The 22,131-nt window shown below is 33.4% G+C and overlaps 1 protein-coding gene across 1 annotated transcript; it reads right to left on the reverse strand.

Moving 5' to 3' along the window:
- Positions 1 to 8,451: 8,451 nt before the first annotated feature.
- Positions 8,452 to 9,315, reverse strand: LOC135091902 (craniofacial development protein 2-like). The gene has a single exon (XM_063989964.1). It carries the CDS (start codon positions 9,313 to 9,315, stop codon positions 8,452 to 8,454), a length of 864 nt encoding a protein of 287 aa, XP_063846034.1.
- Positions 9,316 to 22,131: the final 12,816 nt, after the last annotated feature.

A 22,131-nucleotide genomic window follows, 5' to 3' on the forward strand; every position in this document is an offset into this window, starting at 1 on the left:
CTGATACTACACTTTTTTTTTTTGTAATGATATTCTTTTCTTAATATAAAGTTATATTCATGTGTTTAGCATTTCAGCATCTAAGAACCTCAAAAAATTATTCATAAGAGAAGCTTATGGTAATAGCATTTAGTCTCCTGAAACAGAACATGCGTTTTCATGTTTTGGCTCGAAAGAAGCTAAAAACACTCAAAAGCCACATTTTTGCATTGTTGTTTCCTTCTTTCTACATAGTGTGCTTTGCATGCATTTTGGCGTTTTAATACCTAACAAGTCCAAAAAACAGCCATAATAAAGGTTTTTGGTAATGTTCTATTTCTTCATATATTGTTCTTTGTATGTATTTTAGCGTTTTGGTACCTAACATGGTGGATAACACTTATGATACCATTTTTGTTTGTTTGTTATAGATTACTATTCACGTGTTTTATCGTTCTGATAACTAAGAACATTAAAAACACAAATAATACACCTTTGTGATTATATCTTTTTCTTTCCATACATTGGTTATCTTTCATGTGTTTAGGCATTTTGGTAAATAACAAACTGAAAAAGATTTAAAACACATGTTTTTGGAAATGTTCTTCTGTTTTTCCAGAAAGGGTATCTGGCATGCGTTTTAGCGTTTCGGTACGTAAGATTCTTAAAAACATTCAAAGGAAATGCTTTCGATTTTGTTGTTTTGGTTTCCTATGTAGGGTGTTTTCCATGTTTTTTTTTTTTTTAACATTTTGGTGTCTAATACTTCCATAAACACCGAAATGACAAGGTTCTGGTAATGTCATTTCGTTACATCATATTGAGTTATTTGCGTGGATTTTGGAGTTTTGGTAACTAAGAAGCTCAGAAACACTGAAAAAATGCGATTCTCATAATGTTATTCTTTATATAGGGTACTTCGTATACATTTTGGCATTTTAATACCTAATATGTTGAAACACACTCACAATTAATGTTTTTTATTTATTTATTTTATTTATTTTTTTTCAGTATATAGTGATATTTTTGTGTTCAGTACCTAACAGTCCCAAAAACATTTATGACACAGGTTTGTGGAAATACCATTTTGTTTCCACATATTATGTACTTTGCATGTGTTTCGGTGTTTTGGTACATAATAAACTAAAACACACTCAATATTGGTAATGTTCTGTTTCTATAGAAAGGGTGTTTTGAATACATGCTAAAGTTTTGGTACGTAAGAAGCTGAAAACACCTAAAAGACACGATTTTAATAATATTATTTAGTTTTCCCATATAGGGCATTTTATATGCTTTTTAGCGTTTTTTTTTTTTTTTTTTGCTCAAAAACACACAAATGAGACATTTCTGGTAATGTTACACCATATAAGATGTTTTGCATGCATTTCGGCATTTTGTTACCTTGCAGACTCAAAACATTCAAAATACACGTTTTGTCCTGGCTTTCCATAAAGGGCTCGAAAGAAACTGAAAATTACTCAAAAGCCAAGTTCTTCGTAACTTTGTTTTCATTTCCCATATAGTTTGCTTTGCATGCACTTTAGTGTTTTGGTACCTAAGAAGTTTAAAAAGTCAATACAGGTTTCTGTTATTATTGCTCTTTTTCTTCATATAGGGTTTTTTGTATTTTGGCGTTTTGCTACCAAACATGGTGAATAAGACATAATACAGATTTTTTGTCATGTTTTATTTCTGAGTATAGATTATTATTCACGTGTTTTAACGTTCTGATACCTAAGAACTTCAAAACCACTCACAATACACGTTTGTTATTGTAGAACTGTGTTTCCCTGTATTGGCTGCTTTGCATGTGTTTAGGTGTTTAATACCTAACAAAATAAAAAAAATACTTAGAACATACATTTTTTGAAATGTTGTGTTTTGGAAAAGGGTGTCTTGCATGCGCTTTCGCGTTTTAATAAGTATGAATTTTAAAAACATTGTAAGGACACGTTTTCGATTATGTTGTTTTGGTCTCCCATGTAGGGCATTTTCCATTTTTTTTTTTTTCTTTGTGACTAACACGTCCAAAAAACACCAAAATGACACGTTTCCGGTACTACTGTCTTGTCCTTACCGCATATCGATTTATTTGCATGCATTTTGGAGTTTTGTTTTCTTAAAAGTTCAAAATCACTGATAATACATGATTTCAGTAATGTCCTGTTTCTTCATATATGGTTCTTTTTATGATTTTCGGCGTTTTGGTACCTAACATGGTGAATCTTACAATACGTGTTTTTGGTAATGATGTGATCTATTTCTAAATATAGATTAATATTCATGTGTTGTAGCGTTTCAGTACCTAAGAACCTCAAAAACATTTATATGACAATTATGTTTTAATAACAATGCTTTTAAGCATTTTCATGCTTAATGTGCTCAAAAACACTTAAATGACACCTTTTTAGTAATGTCGTTACGTTACCCCATATAAGGTGCTTTCCATGCATTTTGTCGTTTTGGCACCTAACAAACTCAAAAAAACATTCAAAATAGACGTTTTTGATAAGGTTGTTATGTTTCTCAATAAAAGGTGTATTGCATGCTTTTTAGCATTTTGGTAAGAAAGAAGGTAGCCTCTCAAAAGCCACGTTTTTGTTAATGTTATTTTCTTTTCTTTTATAGTTTGTTTGGCATGCATTTTTGCGTTTTCGTATTCATTTACTTGAAAAACAGCCTTATTACAGGCTTTTGATAATATTTTTTTTTCTTCATATAGGGTTCTTTGCGTGCATTTTTGGCGTTTTGGTACCTAACAAACTGAAAACTTAAAGCACAAATGTTGTTCTCTTTCTCCGAAAAAGGTGTATAGTCTGTGTTTGAGAGTTTTGGTACGTATGAATTTCAAAAATACTCAAAAAACGCGTTTTCGATCATGTTCATTTCATTTCTTATGTAGGATGTTTTTATTATTATTTTTTTTCTTTACTATTTGGTACCTAATACGTCCAAAAACACCGAAATGACACGTTTTTGGTAATGTCGTCTCGTTGCCACATGTCCAGATATTTACATGCATTTTGGCGTTTAGGTAAATAAGAAACTAAATAAATAAATAAGACACAGTTTTGATATAAGGTGTTGAAATAAGGTGTTATCCATGATTTTTAGTGTTTTCGTGTAATATGAAGTAGTTTTAAGTGAGAGGTATACAGCACAGATAACTTTAGTTTGAGAGTGACACTCTAGTTGTAGCCAGATGGTGGAAAACTCGGAAGATTCAATAGCGTGGGCACGAGAGCAGGTTAAGTCGTTCCACACATAAACACAACATCCAGCTTTGGATGAAAAATGAGGATAGAGAAAGTAGGAAGGAACAGAAAAGGGGCTCCTATCAGTTGCCTCAGACACTTATGTTTCAGTGAGGAAAAGAATATGAGGTTTAGTAGAAAAGAGGTGGTGTTCTATAGATTGAAAATTAGATCTATAGATTAGAAAATTAGACGGCGAATGTTGCAGGAGTTAATTTAAAAAAAAGTTTAGGTGTGTCAAGACACGTAGGGTCGATAACAAAAGAGCAGTCTGACCTGGGGATATTTGTGCTTCCCTCCCAGGTGGGGACTCCGAGGCTGGTGTAGGAATAGCCATAATAAATTTGAATTTTGAGTGAAGGGTGTGTCTGTAATTAGGTGCTTGTAATTTTGCGTGAAGCAAGAGAGTTGACTTTAAAGGGCAGGCTGTGACTGGCCCCATGTATTGTGAGACACAAAGGTTCTGTGAGGGCACAGCTGGGTTTAATGATAAGTTCACAACACACCCTGAACAAGTGCTTTAGACCTCACAAAGAGATGTTTTTTTCTGCTTTTTAGCGTTTTATTGCCTAATATGCTGAATATAGAGTATTCTTCAGGTGTTTCTGCTTCCTGAGGGCTAAGAACGCCAAAAAAAAAAAAAAAAACATAATACACGTTTGTGATTATAAAATTTTGTTTCCCTATATTGGCTACTTTGCATGTGTTAAGGTGTTTTGGTACATAACAAACAGAAAAACATTTAAATCACACGTTTTTGGAAATGTTATTCTGTTTCTCCAGAAACAGTGTCTGGCATGCGTTTTACAGTTTTGGTAAGAATCTGAAAAAAAAAAAAACTGAAAGGACTCATTTTCGATTATGTAGATGCTTTCCATGCGTTTTAGCTTTTTGGTACCTAATACGTTCAAAAAACACCAAAATGACATGTTCCTGGTAATGTCGTCTCGTTATCGCCACATATCGAATGATTTACATGCATTTTGGCGTTTTGGTAACCAAGAAGCTCAAAAACACTGAAAATACACGATTTTGGTTACGTAAATTGGTTTCTTCATATCGGGTTCTTTGCATGCATTTTGATGTTTTGGTACTTAACATGGTGAAACACTAATTATACAAGTTTTTTTGCAACAATGTTCTTTTTCTCATTATAGAATGATATTTATGTGTTTTACTGTTTCAGCACCTAAGAACCTCAAAAACGTTCATAAGATAAGTTTCTGGTAATAGCGTTTAGTTTCCATATATTTACTTCTTTCCATGTGTTTTGTCGTTTTTGTACCTTATAAACTCAAAAAAATCCCAAAACAATTTTTTTTTTTTTTTTTGCCAATGTTCTGTTTCTCCAGAAAGTGTCTTTTTTTTTTTTTTCCATGCATTTTAGAGTTTTGGTACGTAAGAAGCTAACAAACACTCAAAAGACACGATTAAAAAAAAATTCACAAATAGGATGATTTTCCACTTTTTTTTCTTCTTTTATGCCTAATTTGCTCAAAACACGCAAATGACACTTTTCTGCTAATGTCGTATCGTTACCCCATATATGGTCATTTGTATGCATTTTGACGTTTTGGTATTCAACAAGTACAAAAACACTCAAAATTGACGTTTTTTATGAATTTGTTCTGTTTTCCATAGTGTGTTTTGCATGCGTTTTAACGTTTTGATATGAAAGAAGGTGAAAAACACAGAAGAGCCATGTTTTTGGTCAAATTGTTTTATTTTCAGGCACTTTACCATTTTGGTACCTAACAAGTTCTAAAACAGGCATCATACAGGTTATTTAGTAATGTTCTTTTTCTTCATATCATGTTATTTGTATGCATTTTTAGCGTTTTGGTTTCTAACATGGTGCATAAGACTCATAATAAACGTTTATGGTGATGTTGTTCTATTTTTCAATATAGAGTACTATTCTCGTATGCTATTAAAAACACTCATTTGTGTTTATGATTATATCATAATTTCTGATTATATCATTTCGTTTTGCATGTGTTTAGGCGTTTAGGTACCTAATAAATTGAAAAACAGAAAAAAGAATCTCAAAAACATTCAAAGTACACGTTTTCGATTTTTTTTTTTTCCATAAAGGATGTTACCCATGCTTTTTAGTGTTTTGGTGCCTAAATAGTTCTAAAACACTCAAATGATACGTTTCTGGTAATGTCGTTACACTATATAGATTTACTTGCATGCATTTTGGCGTTTAGGTACCTAAAAAGCTAAAAAAAAAAAAAAAACACTGATAATGCACGATTTTTGGTAATGTTGTTCAGTTTTTTTTTCATCTAAGGTCCTTTGTATGTATTTTTGTGTTTTGGTACATAACATGATGAATAAAATTGATATTATACGTTTTTTTATAATGATCTATTTCTCAATATAGAGTGACATTCAAGTGTTTAAGCGTTTCAGTAAATAAGAACCTGAAACACATTTATTAGGCAAGTTTGAGATAATAGCGTGTAATTTCCCTATATTGGCTATTTTGCATGTGTTTTGGCATTTTTGGTACCTAATAAACTCAAAAACTCCCAAAACACAAGTTTTTTTTTTTTTTTTGTTTCTCCAGAAAGGGCGTTTTGCATGCATTTTAGAGTTTTGATACGTAAGAAGCTCAAAAGACTTAAACGGAACAATTTTTTATATTTTTTTAATATATTTTTGGATTTAGGTCTTTGTTTAGATTTAACATATAGTGTATTATCCATCCTTTTTTAACGTTTTGGTGCCTAATATGCAAAAACAAACCAATAACACGTTTCTGGTAATGTCGTTTCGTTACCCCATACAGTGTACTTTGCATACATTTTGGCGTTTTGGTATCTAACAAGCTTAAAAACATTCAACAGACGTTTTTGAAAAAGTTGTTGTATTTCTCCATAAAGTTTTTTTTTTTTATGGCTTTTAACATTTTGCAACGAAAGAAGCTGAAAAGCACTCAAAGCCACGTTTATGTAAAGTGACAAAACACTGAAATGCATGAATAGCATTCTATATGAAAAAAAAAGAACAAACGAAAACGTGAATTTCGAATGTATTTTACATTGTTAGGTGCGATAATGCCAATATGCCTGCAATGCATCCTATATGAGGAAAGGAAAGGAAATTTCCAGAAATATATCTCTTGAATATTTGAAAGCGTGTTAGACACCAAAAGCCTAAAAAGCATGGAAAGCATCTTATATGAAAAAGTAAACAACATTACAAAAAATGTGTATTTTGAATTATTTTGAGCTATTGACGTACTGAAACGCAAAAATGCAAACAAAACCCTTATAGAAAAAACACAACTTTACCAAAAAACGTGAATTTTTAGTTTTTCTTTTTCAGGTTGTTACGTACTAAAACTTCATAATGCATGGAAAGTACTCTACATGAAGGAACTGAAAAAAAAATGCATGCATGGAAAGTACTCTACATGAAGGAGCTGAAAAAAAAAACAAAAAAAAAAAAACGTTGTAATAAATCTGTATTATAATTGTTTTTGAGCTTCTTCATACGACTTTATTCCCACTGTATTGCAGGGTCAGCCGCTCGAGTTATCCTTCTCCATCTGTTTCTATCCATTGCAGCATCTTCTTGCACTCCCAGCTTGTTCATATCACTCCTTATTACGTCTCTCTATCTTATTCTCTGTCTCCAAACCCTCCTTCTCCCTCTAACCTCCACCATCATTGCCTTCCTCACTGGTTCATCCTCTTCTCTCCTTATCACGTGTCCAAAATATCTTCTTTTGCCTTCTCCTTGATATTACATATTCCACACATTCTTCTTATATCTTCACTTTGTCTCCTTTCTAACAGTGAAATACCAGCTATCCAACTCACCATCCTCATCTCCGTTCTCTCCAGAATGCCTTCCTCTTTCTTCCTTAAAGACCATGTCTCTGCACCATGCAGAAGTACTGGTCTCAACACACTTCTGTATATCTTCATTCTCAGCTTCTATGGTATTTTCTTATCTAAGGTTACTCCATTCACTTCCCTCCATTTTTCCCATCCAGCTTTTACTCTTTGTCTAACTGCTTTTTATGTTCCTCCTTCTTCTGCAATTACCGATCCTAGGTATTTGAACTCTCTTATCTGCTTCAATCTTATGCCATCCTCTGATGTTACATTTACTTCCTCATAATCTTCTCTGTTGCTTACCATTACCTCTGTCTTTTGTGTGTGTTCACTTTCATTCCCTTTCTTTCCAGGTTGCCTTTCCATAACAAATATCTCTCTTGTAACTCTTCCTCCGTATCCGCAATGATGACTATGTCGTCGGCGAACAGCAACTCCCACAAGTTCTCATTGTCTCTCACATCCATCGTTATTGTGTCCAACACTATGAGAAAGATGAAAGGACTCAAAGCTGATCCCTGATGGAGTCCTACTTTAACTGGGAAGGATTCCGTTTCCCCATATCTTGTCTGCACTGTTGTTTTTGCTCCCTCATACATCATTTTCACTAGTCTTATCATCTTTTCTGGCACTCCTCTCTTTCTCAAACTCCAGTACAATACTTTCCTAAGCACTCTGTCATACGCCTTCTGCAAGTCCACAAAACACCAATACACCTTTCTGTTTCCTTCTAGATATTTTTCTTGTATCTGTCGCACAATAAATGTTGCATCTACAGTGTTCAATCTCCTCATAAATCTAAATTGGTGGTTGTGTATTTTGACCATCTCTCTCAGTCTCCCTTCTATCACTCTCTCTAGTATTTTCAGATTTTGCTCCAACAGCTTAATGCCTCTGTTGTTTTCACAACTTAATATATATCCTTTCTGCTTATACAACTTAACCATTCTACTTTCCTTCCAGTTTTCAGGCATTTTCTCCGTCTTCCAAATCTTTTCTAACAATGAGTATGTCCACTCCACTCCAAACTCTCCAAGTGCTTTAATAATTTTTATTGTTACTTCAGATTTTCCTCCTGCCTTGTTAGCCTTTCCCTTCTTTATGGCCTTATCCACTTCCCTTCTACTTATGTTGGGTATTGACCCTTCCACTGATAATGTTCCACTCAGTTCTTCATATTCATTTTCCATGTTTAACAGGTTTGATAAATATTCCTGCTATCTTCTTTTTATCTCCTCCATCATAAGAATGTCTCCGTTTTGGTCCTTTACTATTGCTACTTCAACATCTTTCCTCATTTCATTTCTTACCTTCGCTACTCTGTATATAATCTTCTCTCCGTCTGGTGTATCCAGCCTCTCATACTAATCTCTGTATGTATTAATCTTTGCTCTGGCTACTGCTCTTTTCGCCTGCTTCTTGGCTTGTCTGTAATTTTCTTTAGTGGTGTCATTCTCAATGTCTTTCATTTGCTTTAGTGCTAACTTCTTATCCTTTATTGCAGCTTGAACCTCGTCATTCCACCACCATGTATCTTTCTCTTCTTTTGGTTTCCCACTCGTCTTAACCCAAATCTCTTTTGCTTTTGTTACTAATATATCTTTCATATCTTCCCACAGCTTCTCTGCTATTTCTGGTAAGCTGCCAGTTCTATGTCTTTCCATCAACGTTTCTTCAACTTTGTTTCTAAACTCATTCTTCTTTTCATTTTTCAACTCCCAGACTTTAATCTCCTTTCTTTCTTCTTTCCTTCTCTTCCTTCCACTTTTCATCCTAAAATCTGCTACTAATAATCTCTGTTGCGTCATCACTGGTTCTCCAGGTATAAGTTTGCAATCCATTACAAGTCGTTTGTCTTCTCTTCTTACCAGGATGTAGTCAACCTGTGTCTCATTCTGACCGCTTTTATTTAGATAGCTTTGTATCTTCTTGAACCAAGTATTCAATATTGTAATTTCTGCTGCTTCTGCTATTTCCAGTAATCGCCTACCTTCTACATTTCGTCTTCCGAAACCCATTCCACCATGGACTCCTTCATACCTATTGCCACTTTCTCCTACATGTGCATTCATGCCTCCGGCTATTAATATTAATTCTGTTCGTGTTATACTTTCTATATACTCTTCAAGTTTTTCTCTAAATTCCTCTTTCTCCTCATCTCTGCAACCCTGCTGAGGTGCATATGCAGATACAATATTCCATATTTTTCCGTTTATGATTAGTTTCATTCCCATTAACCTGTCATTAACTCTTTTAACTTCAGTAACCTGTTCCTGTACATCTGGATGAAGAATAATGCCCACTCCACCTTTCCAGCATAATACACTTTGTATCCTTCTCCTATATTTCTAGCACTGTTTCCTTTCCATTTAGTTTCTTGGATGCACAAGATTTTAATGTTCCTTCTCTGCATTACATCCACTAGCTCTCTTCCTTTGCCTATAAGACTTCCTATGTTCCAGTTGCCTGGAGCTTCTTAGGTATCAAAACGCTGAAATGCCTGAATAGTACTATATATATATATATATATATATATATATATATATATATATATATATATATATATATATATATATATATATATATATATATATATAACTTTACCAAAAAACGTGCACTTTGAGTCTATTTCACATTATTAGGTACCAAAACGCAAAAATGCATGCAAAACACCCTATATGGGAAAAGGAAACAAAAAAAAAGTGTCTGTTCATTGTTTATGAGCGTATTAGACACCAGAATACTAAAAAAAAACATGGGAAAGAACATAACATTACCAAAAAGGTCTTAAAACATCCTTTATGGAGACAGAATAACATTACTAAAAAACAGGTATTATCAGTTTTTGAGCTTGTTACGTAGAAAAGCGCCAAAATGCATGGAAAGTACCCCATATGGGGAAACGAATACATTACGAAAAACATCTATTATGTAAGTTTTTGAGCTTCTTAGGTACCAAAATACAAAAACGTATAAATATCACTATATCGAGAACCATTACCAAAAACATTTTTTTTTCTCACATTATTAGGTACCATAACGCTAAAAAGCATGGAAATATCCCTTTATGGGAATAGAGAACTTTACGAAAAACGTGTCTTTTAAGTGTTTTGAGCATAATTAAGTACCAAATATCTAAAAGTCATGCAAAACACCTTTTATGGAGAAAAAAGAACTTTAACAAAAAACAGTATTATGATTTATTTTTTTTTTTTTTTTGGGGGGGTGGGTGGCTTGTTAAGTAGAAAAACGCCAAAATCCATGCAAAGTATCCAATATGGGAAAACGAGAATTACGAGAAGCATGTGATATCAGTGTTTTGAACGTCCTAGGTACCAAAATGTTAAAACGCTTGAATAACACACTATATTGAGAGAAAAAATCAACATTACTAAAAAACGCGTATTTTGAGTGTATTTTACATTGTTAGGTGCCATAACGCGAAAACGCATGCAAAGCTCCTTATAAGGAGAAAGAAAATGACATTTCCAGAAACATGTCCTTTTAGTGTTTGTAAGCGTGTTTGGCAGCAAAATGCTAAAAAGCATCGAAAGCACACTATATGGGTAAAAAAAAAAAAAAATAGCATTACCAAAAACGTGTATTTTAAGCAAGCTACTTACCTATGAAAATGCTAAAACGCATGTAAAATACAATTTATGGAGAAATTGTATAACTTTATCAAAAACTTGTATTTTGAGTGTTTTTGAGCTTGTTACGGAGAAAAAAGAGTGCCAAAATGCATATAAAATACCCTATATGGGGAAATGAAAAGATATTATGAGAAACGTATTTTAAGAGAGTTTTTAAGCTTTGATATCAAAATGGTAAAACACATGACTAACACTCTATAACGAAAAAAAAGAGCAACATTCCGAAAAACGTGTATTTTGAGTTTTTTTTTTTTTTCACGTGATAAGATAGCAAAACGCAAAAATGTATGCAAACCACCTTGTACGGGATAAGGAAACGAAATTTAAAACAAACGTGTCTTTTGAGTGTTAATGAGCGTGTTAGGCACCAAAAACACTAAAAAGCATGGAAAGCAGCCAGGATGGCAACAGAAAACATTTCCAAAAAAAAACGTCTAATAAGTGTTTTTGAACTAATTACGTAAAAAACGCAAAAACGCATGCAAAAACACCCTTTATAGAGAAACAGAATAACATTACCAAAAAACAAGTATTTTGAGTGTATTTAAGTTTGTTACATAGGAAAACGCCAAAATGATTGGAAGGTATCCTATATGAGGAAACGAAAAACATTACGAGAAACGTGTATTATGAGTGTTTTTGAGCTTCTTAGGTACCAAAACGCGAAAACGCATGAATAAGACTTTATATGGGGGGAAAAAAAAAGACCATTACCAAACTCGTGTTAATTGGGTGTTTTTCACAATGATAGTACCAAAACATAAAAACGCATGGAAAGCTCTTCATATGGAGAAACGACACAACACTCCAAAAAACGTACCTCTTGAGTGTTTTTGTATTTGTTAGGCACCAAAAAGCTAAAAAGAATGGAAAAAGAATGGAAATAATGGAAATAGAGAACATTACCAAAAAATGCGTCTATTAAGGGTTTTTTTTTTTTTAGCTTCTAAACGCTAAAGCTAAAACGCATGCAAAGCAACCTTTATGGATAAACAGAATAACATTAACAAAAATAAATATTTTCATTGTTTTTAACTCGTTACGTACAAAAGCGCCAAAATGCATGTAAAACATGGATAAACGAAAGGACATTACGTAAGACGTGCATTATGAATGCTTTTTGACCATCTTATGTACAAAAACACTAAAGCGCATGGACAGCATTCTATATAAAGAAGCAGAACATCACCAAACACAGGCATTTTGAGAGTATTTCACATTGTTAGGCACCAAAACACCAAAATGCGTGCAAAGCATGCTATATGGGGAAAATAAATGACGTTTCCATAAACGTCCATCTGAGTGTTTATAAGCGTGCACCAAAATGATAAAATGTATGGTAAGCACTCCATATGGGAAAAGAAAACAAAATTATAAAAAAAAAAAAAATAACGTGTATTTTCAGTGTTTTGAGCTACTTAACCTAAAAGAACTCTAAAACGTATAGAAAACACTCTATATGGAAAAGAGAAAAACTACCGAAAACGAGTGTTTTGAGTGTTTTTTTTTTTTTTTAGCTCGTTACGTACAAAAACGCCACAATGTATGCAAAATACATTATATGGAGAAACGAAAGTCATTACGAGAAACGTGTATTATCAGTGTTTTTTAACTTCTTAAGTAGAAAGACACTGAAACGCATGAAGAGCATTCTACATGGAGAAACAGTACAACGCTAAAACGCATGCAAACAAGAACAATAAAAAAAAAGTTTTAATTATTTATTTTTTATTTTTTTTAAGTTTGATAGGTACCAAATCGCCTAAACAAATAAAAATTAGTCAATATAGAAGAAATAAAAGATGCAATTACAAACGTTTATTATGCATGCAAGACACCCTTTTCCAAAACACAACATTTCAAAAAATGTATGTTCTAAGTATTTTTTTTATTTTGTTAGGTATTAAACACCTAAACACATGCAAAGCAGCCAATACAGGGAAACACAGTTCTACAATAACAAACGTGTATTGTGAGTGGTTATTTTGATTGTATTTCATATTCAATATATGGGGAAAAAACAAGATTTCCAGAAACGTCTCTTTTGAGTGTTTATGTGTGTTAGGGACAAAAACGCTAAAAAGCATGGAAACACCCTATATGGCGAAGCAAATCAACTTCATAAAAAAAACGTGTCTTTTTGATGCTTTTTGAGCACTCTACATATAAAAAGGCTAAAGTGCATGCAAAACAACCTTCATACAGAAACAAAATAAAATTACCAAAAAAAGTCTTTTGAATGTTTTAGAGCTTGTTACGTATAAAAATGCCAAAATGCATACAAAGTACGCTATATGTGGAAACTAAAAAGACATTACGGGATACGTGTAATAAGTGTTTTTCATCTTCTTTGGTAGCAAACGTTAAAACGCATGAATAGCACTCTATAATGGAGGAACAGAACAATATTACCAAAAATGTGTATTTTGAGTGTCTTTTACAAAACGCCAAAATGCATTCGAAGACTCCTATATAGGGAAATGAAAAAAAAAAAAAAAAAAATCACCAGTAATGTGTCTTTTCAGTGTTTTTCAGCGTGTTAGGCACCAAAACGCCAAAATGCATTCGAAGACTCCTATATAGGGAAAAGAAAAAAAAAATTACCAGTAATGTGTCTTTTCAGTATTTTTCAGTGTGATAGGCACCAAAACGCTAAAATGCATGAAATTCACCCAATCTAGTAATAGAAAACATTACGAAAAACGTGTTTTTTGAGTGTATTTCAACTACTTACGAACCAAAACACTAAAAATGCATGCAAAACACACTTTATGGAGAAAGAAAATAACATTACAAACACCACTATTTTGAGTGTCTTTGAGCTTCTTAAGCAGGAAAACGGCAAAATGCATGGAAAGTATCCTATATAGGGATAGGAAAAAGACATTACGAGGAATGTGTATTATGAGAGTTTTGTACTTTGGTACCAAAACGCAAAATTGCATTAATACACCGTATATAGAGAAACAAAACAACATTAACAAAAAAAAAAAGTATTTTGAGGGCTTTTGAGTTTGTTACGTACATAAACGCAAAAATGCATGCAAATTACTCTGTATGGGGAAACAAAAATACATTAGGAGAAATGTGTATTATGAGTGTTTTTTTTTTTTTTTTTTAGGTTTATAGCTACCAAAACGCTAAAACACATGAATAACACTATATATGGGAACCAAACCACGAACCAAAACACTAAAAATGCATGCAAAACACACTTTATGGAGAAAGAAAATAACATTACAAACACCACTATTTTGAGTGTCTTTGAGCTTCTTAAGCAGGAAAACGGCAAAATGCATGGAAAGTATCCTATATAGGGATAGGAAAAAGACATTACGAGGAATGTGTATTATGAGTGTTTTGTACTTTGGTACCAAAACGCAAAATTGCATTAATACACCGTATATAGAGAAACAAAACAACATTAACAAAAAAAAAAGTATTTTGAGGGCTTTTGAGTTTGTTACGTACATAAACGCAAAAATGCATGCAAATTACTCTGTATGGGGAAACAAAAATACATTAGGAGAAATGTGTATTATGAGTGTTTTTTTTTTTTTTTTTTAGGTTTATAGCTACCAAAACGCTAAAACACATGAATAACACTATATATGGGGAAACTGAACATTGTCAAAAACGTGTATACTGAGTGCTTTTCAAATTTTTATGTGGCATAGCGCCAAAATGCATGAAAAGCACAAGATATATGGAAAGGAAACATTTCCTGAAACGTTTCTTTTGAGAATTTGTGAGCGTGTTAGGCATAAAAAAGAACACGTAAAAAAAAAAAAAAACGATCATAAAACTTTTTTTTTTTTTTTTTTTAGTGTTTTTGAGCTATTTACATACCAAAACATTAAAACGAATGCAAAACACTCTTTATGGAGACAGAGAATAACATTACGAAAAATCAAGTATTTTGAATATTTTTTGAGATTCTCACATAAAAAAAAAGAAAAAAATTTCAAAATGTATGGAATGTACCCTATTTGAGAAAACGAAAATTAATATAAAGAAAAGTGTGTAATGAATGTTTTTGAGCTTCTTATTTAACAAAACGCTAAAAGGAATGAAAATCACTATATATGGAGAAACAGACCAACTTTACCAGAAACGGGTATTTTAAATGTATTTCACATTATTAGGTACCAAAACGCCAAAATACATGCGAAGCACCCTATATAAGGAAAAGAAACATTTTCAATAAAGTATCTTTTGAGCGTTTATGAGCGTGCTAGGCACCTAAATGATAAAAAAAAAGTATGGAAAACCCCATTGGGAAAACAAAACAGTATTACCCCCAAAAAAAGTATCTTTTCAATGTTTTTGAGCTCATTACGTACCAAAAAGCTGAAACGCATGCAATAAACCCTTAATGAAGAAACAGTATTACCTTACCAAAACCGTGCATTTTTAGTATGTTTCAGATTCTTAGGTAACAAAACGCCAAAATAAACGCAGAGCACCCCATATAGGGGAATGAAACGAGATTTCCAGAAACGTGTCTTTTGAGTGTTTATGAGCGTACTAGGGACGAAAACGCTAAAGAACATTTAAGGCCCCCTATATGGGAAAACAAAATATCAAAGCTCCAAAACACTTGGATAACACTATATCGAGAAAGAAAACAACATAACGAAAAATGTGTGTTTTGAGTGTTGTTCACAATGTTAGGTACCAAAACACCAAAATGCATGGTTGTATGGGGAATGTATGGGGAAACAAAACGACATTACCAGAAACGTGTCTTTTGAGTATTTTTCAGTATGTTATTCACTTAAACGCTACAAAGAATTCACCCTATATGGGAATGAAAAACATTATAAAAAACGTGTTTTTTAAGTGTTTTTGAACTTCTTACGTACCAAAAACGCTAAATACATGCAAATACACACTTTATGGAAAAAAGAATAACATTACCAAAAACAACTATTTTCGAGTATTTTTGAGCTTGTCACGTAGAAAAAAGCCAAAATGCACCACCTACCCTATATGGGGAAACGAAAAGACATTGCGAAGAACATGCATTATGAGTATTTTTGAGCTTTTTTGGTACCATTCGTGAAAATGCGTTAATACCACTCTATTGAGAAACAAATCAACACGTGTAATTTAAGTGTTTTTTTTTTTTCACATTAGTAGATACTAAAACGCCAAAATCCATAGAAAGCCCCTTATATAAGAAAACGTAACGACATTCCAAGAAACATATCTTTTGAGAATTTTTGTGCATGTTAGCCAAAAAAAGGCTTCAAAGCATGGAAAGCAGCCTATATGGGAATAGAAAACAACATTACCAAAAACGTGTATTTTGAGTTTTCCAGCATTTTACGTATGAAAACGCTAAAACGCATACAAAAACAAGATTTTTAGAGAAACATATTAACATTACCAAAAAGAATGATTTTAGGGTATTTTGAGCTTGTGTACAAAAAAAAAAAAAAAAACGGCAAAAAATGCATACAAATTGTGAGTGTTTTTGAGATTCATTGGTGGGAGTAACTATGACTCCTGGAGGTCCCGGGATGGTGTCATGCCGTGACTCCCCGAGTGACGTGAAAAACCTCCTTGAGACTTAGTTACTGGGGAAGTCTGCCTCCTAGTGGCGCCCGCTGGAAACGTAGGCACAAGCCTGCCGAGGCAGGATTGGGCCTCCGGCTAAAGTGCTTCCCCGCGAGATGAATGTGGGGCGGGGAGTTGGACAAATATTCCATCCTCCCTTCTCAATGAACGTTCATAGAGTAATGGGGTTCCGCCAGGCTTCGGAGCCCAGAACAGCTTCACTGGTCCGGAGTCCTTCTGCTCCTTCGAGTTCTCTACCTCGTTGGGGTGGTGGGCCGTCAGGGTGATTTGCCGAGTCGGTGGGCCAAACCCACTTACCCTCGACAGCGGTAGTCACTCTGGCGCTTCCGGGATGACGGCCCGCTGGTGGGGGGGATAGCGCTCTTCCTGCCCTCAAATACCAGCGGGTTCATGGCTTTGAAATGGGGTACACGGGGTGGATGCGGTCCCAGTCCCCCTCGGGTCCGAGGGGCGTGCATAGAGCCTCCGTGCACGTCCTGACGACCCAGAGCGTCCTAGCAGAGCTAGTAGTCTGCGAACTGGTTTGTCGTGCTGCGGCGGGCCTATTAGCTCAGGTAGCCAACCGCCTGGCTGAGGGTGACGTCCTCAGAACCAGAATCCTGTCGGGGGCGACTTCGGCAGGTAGGTTTCGCATCACCTGTGCCGTTGAAGACGGTAGGTGTGAGTAGTGCTGGCTCTGCCCACTAAAAACTAAAAACAAATATTCTGAGTGTTTTTTTTTTGTGGGGGGGGGCGTTTGTTACGTACAAGAACGCCAATATCCATGGAATGTACCATATACATGGAAACTAAAGTTTATTACGACAAACATGTATTATGAGTGTTTTTTATATTCTTAGGTACCAAAACGCTAAAACGATTGAATTGCACTCTCTATATGAAGAAAAAGAACATTACCAAAAAACGTGTTTTGTAAATGTATTTCCAATTGTTAGGTACCAAAACGCCAAAATGTTTGAAAAGCACACTATATGGGGAAAGAAAACAAAATTTTAAGAAGCCTGTCTTTTGAATGTTTACAGGCGTGCTAGGCACCAAAATGTTAAAAAGGTTGAAAATCATCCTATACGGTTAAAGAAATCAACATTTCAAAAAAAAAATGATCTTTTTGGCGTCTTTCAGCTACTGACGTACCAAACCCTTCATGAAAAAAAAAAACACCTTCTATGGAAAAACAGAATAACATCACGTAAAACAAGTATTATGAGTGTTTTTTTTATCTTGTTACTTAGAAAAACTCCAAAATGCATGCAATCCATCCTTTATGGGGAATGAAAAGAAACGTGTCTGTTTATTGCTTATGAGTGAGCTAAACACTAAAACGCTAAAAAAAAAGTATGTAAAGCTCATTATATGGAGACAAAAAAAAAAAAAAAAAAATTACTAAAAACGTGTCCTTTGTGTGCACCAAAACTCTAAAAACGCATGCAAAAACAATCTTTATGGAGAAAAAGAAAAAACATTACCAAAAACAAGTATTTTGAGTGTTCTTGAACTTGTTAGAAAACGCAAAAATTAATGCAAACGCGTTCATTTTGGTGCCATATAGGTGCGTTTCACCTATATGGTGAAACGAAAAGACAATACGACAAACATGCTTTATGAATGTTTTTTTTTCTTTCAGCTTCTTAGGTGACAAAACACTAAAACGCATGAAAAGCACTCAATATGGAGAAACAGAACACTATTACCAGGACCGTTTATTGTCAGTTTATTTGATAGGCACCAAAAGTCCGTTATGCATGCTAAGCACCCTATACAGGGAAAGGAAACGATATTTCCATAAACTTGTCTTTTAAGTATTTATGAGAGTGCTAGGAACAAAAACGTTAAAAAGCATGTAAAACCTTTTATATGGAACAAAAAATGTCATTCTTCAATGTCTTTGAGTTGCTTACGTAAAAGAAAAAAAAATACAATAATATCTATTTTGAGTGTTTTTAAGCTTGTTACGTAGAAAAACGCCGAAATGCATGCAAATTAACCTATGAAGGGAAACGAAAAGACATTACGATAAACATGTTTAATGAGTGTTTTGACCTATCATTCTGCAAAGAAAATCGAAAACGCATTAATTCCACTCTATATGAAGAAACATAACATTTCCAAAAACGTGTATTTTGGGTGTATTTCATATTGTTATGTACAAAAACGCCAAAATGCACCAGAACACAAAAAAAAAAAAAAAAAAAAAATATATATATATATATATATATATATATATATATATATATATATATATATATATATATATATATATATATATATATATATATATATATATATATATATATATATATATATATATATATATATATATATATATATAACATATATAGGGTGCTTTCCATGCTTTTTAGCGTGTTGGTGCCCAAGTCGATGAACACTCAAAAGACTTTTCGCCATAAAGGGTGCTTTTAATGTATTTTTGCGTTTTGGTACCTAAGAATGTAAAATACATTAAAAATACTTGTTTTTAGTAATGTTTTGTTTCTCTATATAGAGTGGTATTTATGCATTTTAGCGTTTTGGTACCTAAGAAGCTCAAAAACACTCATTAAACACATTTCTCATAATGTCTTTTCTTTCCACTTTATACGGTACTTTACATCCATTTTGACGTTTTTCTACATAAGAAGGTGAAAAACACTCGAAATGCTTGTTTTTGGTTATGTTATTCTGTTTTTCTTCCATAAAGGGTTTTTCTTGCGCTTTTTTTTTCGTTTTGGTATCTCAAAACACTGAAAAAAAACGTTTTTCGTAATACTGTTTTCTTTTCCCATATAAGGTGCTTTCTATTCGTTCTTCTTTTTTTTTTTTTAGCGTTTTTTTTTTGTGGTTAGCACGATCATAAACACTCAAACGACATTTCTGTAAATTTCGTTACCTCTCCCCTTATAGGGTTCTTTGTATGCATTTTGGCGTTTTGGTACTTAACAATGTGAAATACATTTAAAATTATCGTTTTTCCAAATAGTATTCTGTTTCTGCATATAGAGTGCTATTTATGCCTTTTCGTGTTTTGGTACTAAGAAATTCAAAAACACTCATGCATGCAATCCATCCTTTATGGGGAATGAAAAGAAACGTGTCTGTTTATTGCTTATGAGCGAGCTAAACACTAAAACGCTAAAAAAAAAAAGTATGTAAAGCTCATTATATGGAGACACAAAAAAAAAAAAGAAAAGAAATTACTAAAAACATACATTTTGTGCATACATTTTGGCGTTTTTGTATGTAACAACCTCAAAAATACTCAAATACTTTTTTCTTTGGTAATGTTATTTTTTTTTTTTCCATAGAGGGTGTTTTCCATATGCTTTATCGTTTTGGTAAGTAAGTAGTGTAAAAACTTTCAAAAGACACGTTTCTGGTCATGTAAATTTGTTTCCCAATATAGGGGCTTTGCATGCATTTTGGCGTTTTTTGTACCTAATAATGTGAAAAACACTCAAAATACACTTTTTTTGATAATGTCTCTCTCTCTCTCTCTCTCTCTCTCTCTCTCTCTCTCTCTCTCTCTCTCTCTCTCTCTCTCTCTCTCTCTCTCTCTCTCTCTCTCTCTCTCCATTTAGAATGCTATTTATACGTTTTAGGATTTTGGTACTTAAAAAGCTCAAAAACTCTTAAAATACACTTTTCTTGAAATGTCATTTCCTTTCCACATATACAGCACTTTGCATACATTTTGGCATTATTCTGCTTAAAAAATTACGGTTTTGGTAAAGTTATACTGCTTCTTCCTAAAGAGATTTTTGCATGTGTTTTAACATTTTGGTACGAAAGTATCTCAAAAACACTGAAAAGAGATATTTTTGGGAACGTTGTTTTGTTTTCCCGTATAGGGTGCTTTCCATGTTTTTTTTTATATTTTTTTTATCGTTTTGGTGCCTAGCACGCTCATAAACACTTAAAAGATATGTTTCTGGAAATGTTTCGTTAACCTATAGAGCAGAGGTTCCCAGCCTTTTAGTTCCTTTGTAGCCTTTAGACCTTCTCATAGGTTCCCGTGTATCCATAAATAAAGCAATAATAAAAAGTTGAACTGCAATATTTTGATATTATTTTATGAAGAAATTTGTAGACAGCATAGGAATCTTAATGTGACAACATCAATAATTCAAACTTAAGTAATTTATAAGATACCTTAATCCATCACATACATATATTTTTTTTATAATTATCCATAATGATCATAACGTACCGTACCTGATCCTTTTAGGTCCAGGACAGATTGCGGTCATGGTTAGTTCCATAATAGTGAAAGCCAAATCATATTCACCCTGCACATGATATAATTTAGATGAAAGTTTTGCTTACTAAAATGAGGAAATCGGAAAAACAAAACACGACACTGCGCAACGTGACTGCAGATAACATGTGTTGCAGAGCAGTATTTACCCTCTGATATCCAATTTACCCCCTGTGAAGTGCAAATGTACCACTGAGAGTATTTGGACTCCAGGTTGGGAACCCCTGCCATAGAGGGTGTTTTGTATGCATTTTACAGTTTTGATACCTAACAATGTGAAAACACTGAAAATGCTTTTTTTTTTTTTTTTTGGTAATCCTGTTCTGTTTATCCATATACAGTGCTATTAACGCATTTGCGCGTTTTCCTAGGTAGAAAGCTCAAAACAATCATTATAAATGTTTCTCACAATGTCTTTTCGTTTCTTAATATAAGGTACGTTGCATGCATTTTGGCGTTTTCTACGTAACAAACGGAAAACACTCAAAATATTTGTTTTTGTGATTGTGTTTCTTCATTAAGAATGCTTTGAATGCGTTTTAGTGCTTCGTAAACACTAAAAAGACACGTTTCTGAAAATGTCGTTTCCTTTCCCCATATAAGGAGCTATGCATGCATTTTGGCGCTTTGACACCTAACAATGTGAAAAATATTCAAAACACACGATATTTATATAGATGTCCTGTTTCTCCATCTCTATTGATGCGTTTCAGCGTTTTGGTAACTAAGAAGCTCAAAAACACTCAAAATACACATTTTTCGTAATGTCCTTAGTTTCCCCATAAAAGTGTACTTAGCAGGCATCCTTAGCATGAATGTTTTTTTTTTCTTTTCTAGGTAACAAGCTCAAAAACAATTAAAAAGTCTTGTTTTTGGTTTTTGGTTTTTGGTGTTTTCCATGCGTTTTAACGTTTGGTACGTAAGTAGTTCAAAAACAGTCGAAAGACGTTTTTGATAATGTTGTTTTCTTTTCTTCTATAGGGAGCTTACCATCCTTTTCAGCGTTTTGGTACTTAACACGCTCATGAACACTAAAAACATATTTCTAGAAAATTCGTTTCGTTTCCCTATAGAGGGTGCTTTACATGGATTTTGACGTTCTTGTACCTAAAAATTTGAAAAAAAAACAATCAAAATAAATGTTGTTCTGTTTCTCCATATAAAGTGCTGTTCATGCGTTTTAGCGTTTTCGTACCTAAGAACCTTAAAAACTCTCATAATACACGTTTCTGGTAATGTTCTTTCGTTCCCCATATAAGGTACTTTTTATGCAATTTGGCGTTTTTGATCGTAATAAGCTCAAAAACACTTAAAATATACGTTTTTGGTAAAGTTCTTGTCTTTTCCCATAAATGGTGTTTGGATGTGTGTTATCGGTTTGGTACGTAAGTAGTTCAAAAGCACTCAAAAGACATGTTTTTGTTAATGTTGTTCCGTTTTCCATATAAAGTGCTTTCCGTGATTTTTAGCGTTTTGATGGCTAACACTCAGAAAATCGAAAGACAAAGACGTGTCATTTCTGTTCCACATATAGGGTGCTTTTCATCAATTTTGGT

This window comes from Scylla paramamosain, chromosome 38 (assembly GCF_035594125.1).
Source record: "Scylla paramamosain isolate STU-SP2022 chromosome 38, ASM3559412v1, whole genome shotgun sequence".
Classification (NCBI taxonomy): Eukaryota; Metazoa; Arthropoda; class Malacostraca; order Decapoda; family Portunidae; genus Scylla; species Scylla paramamosain.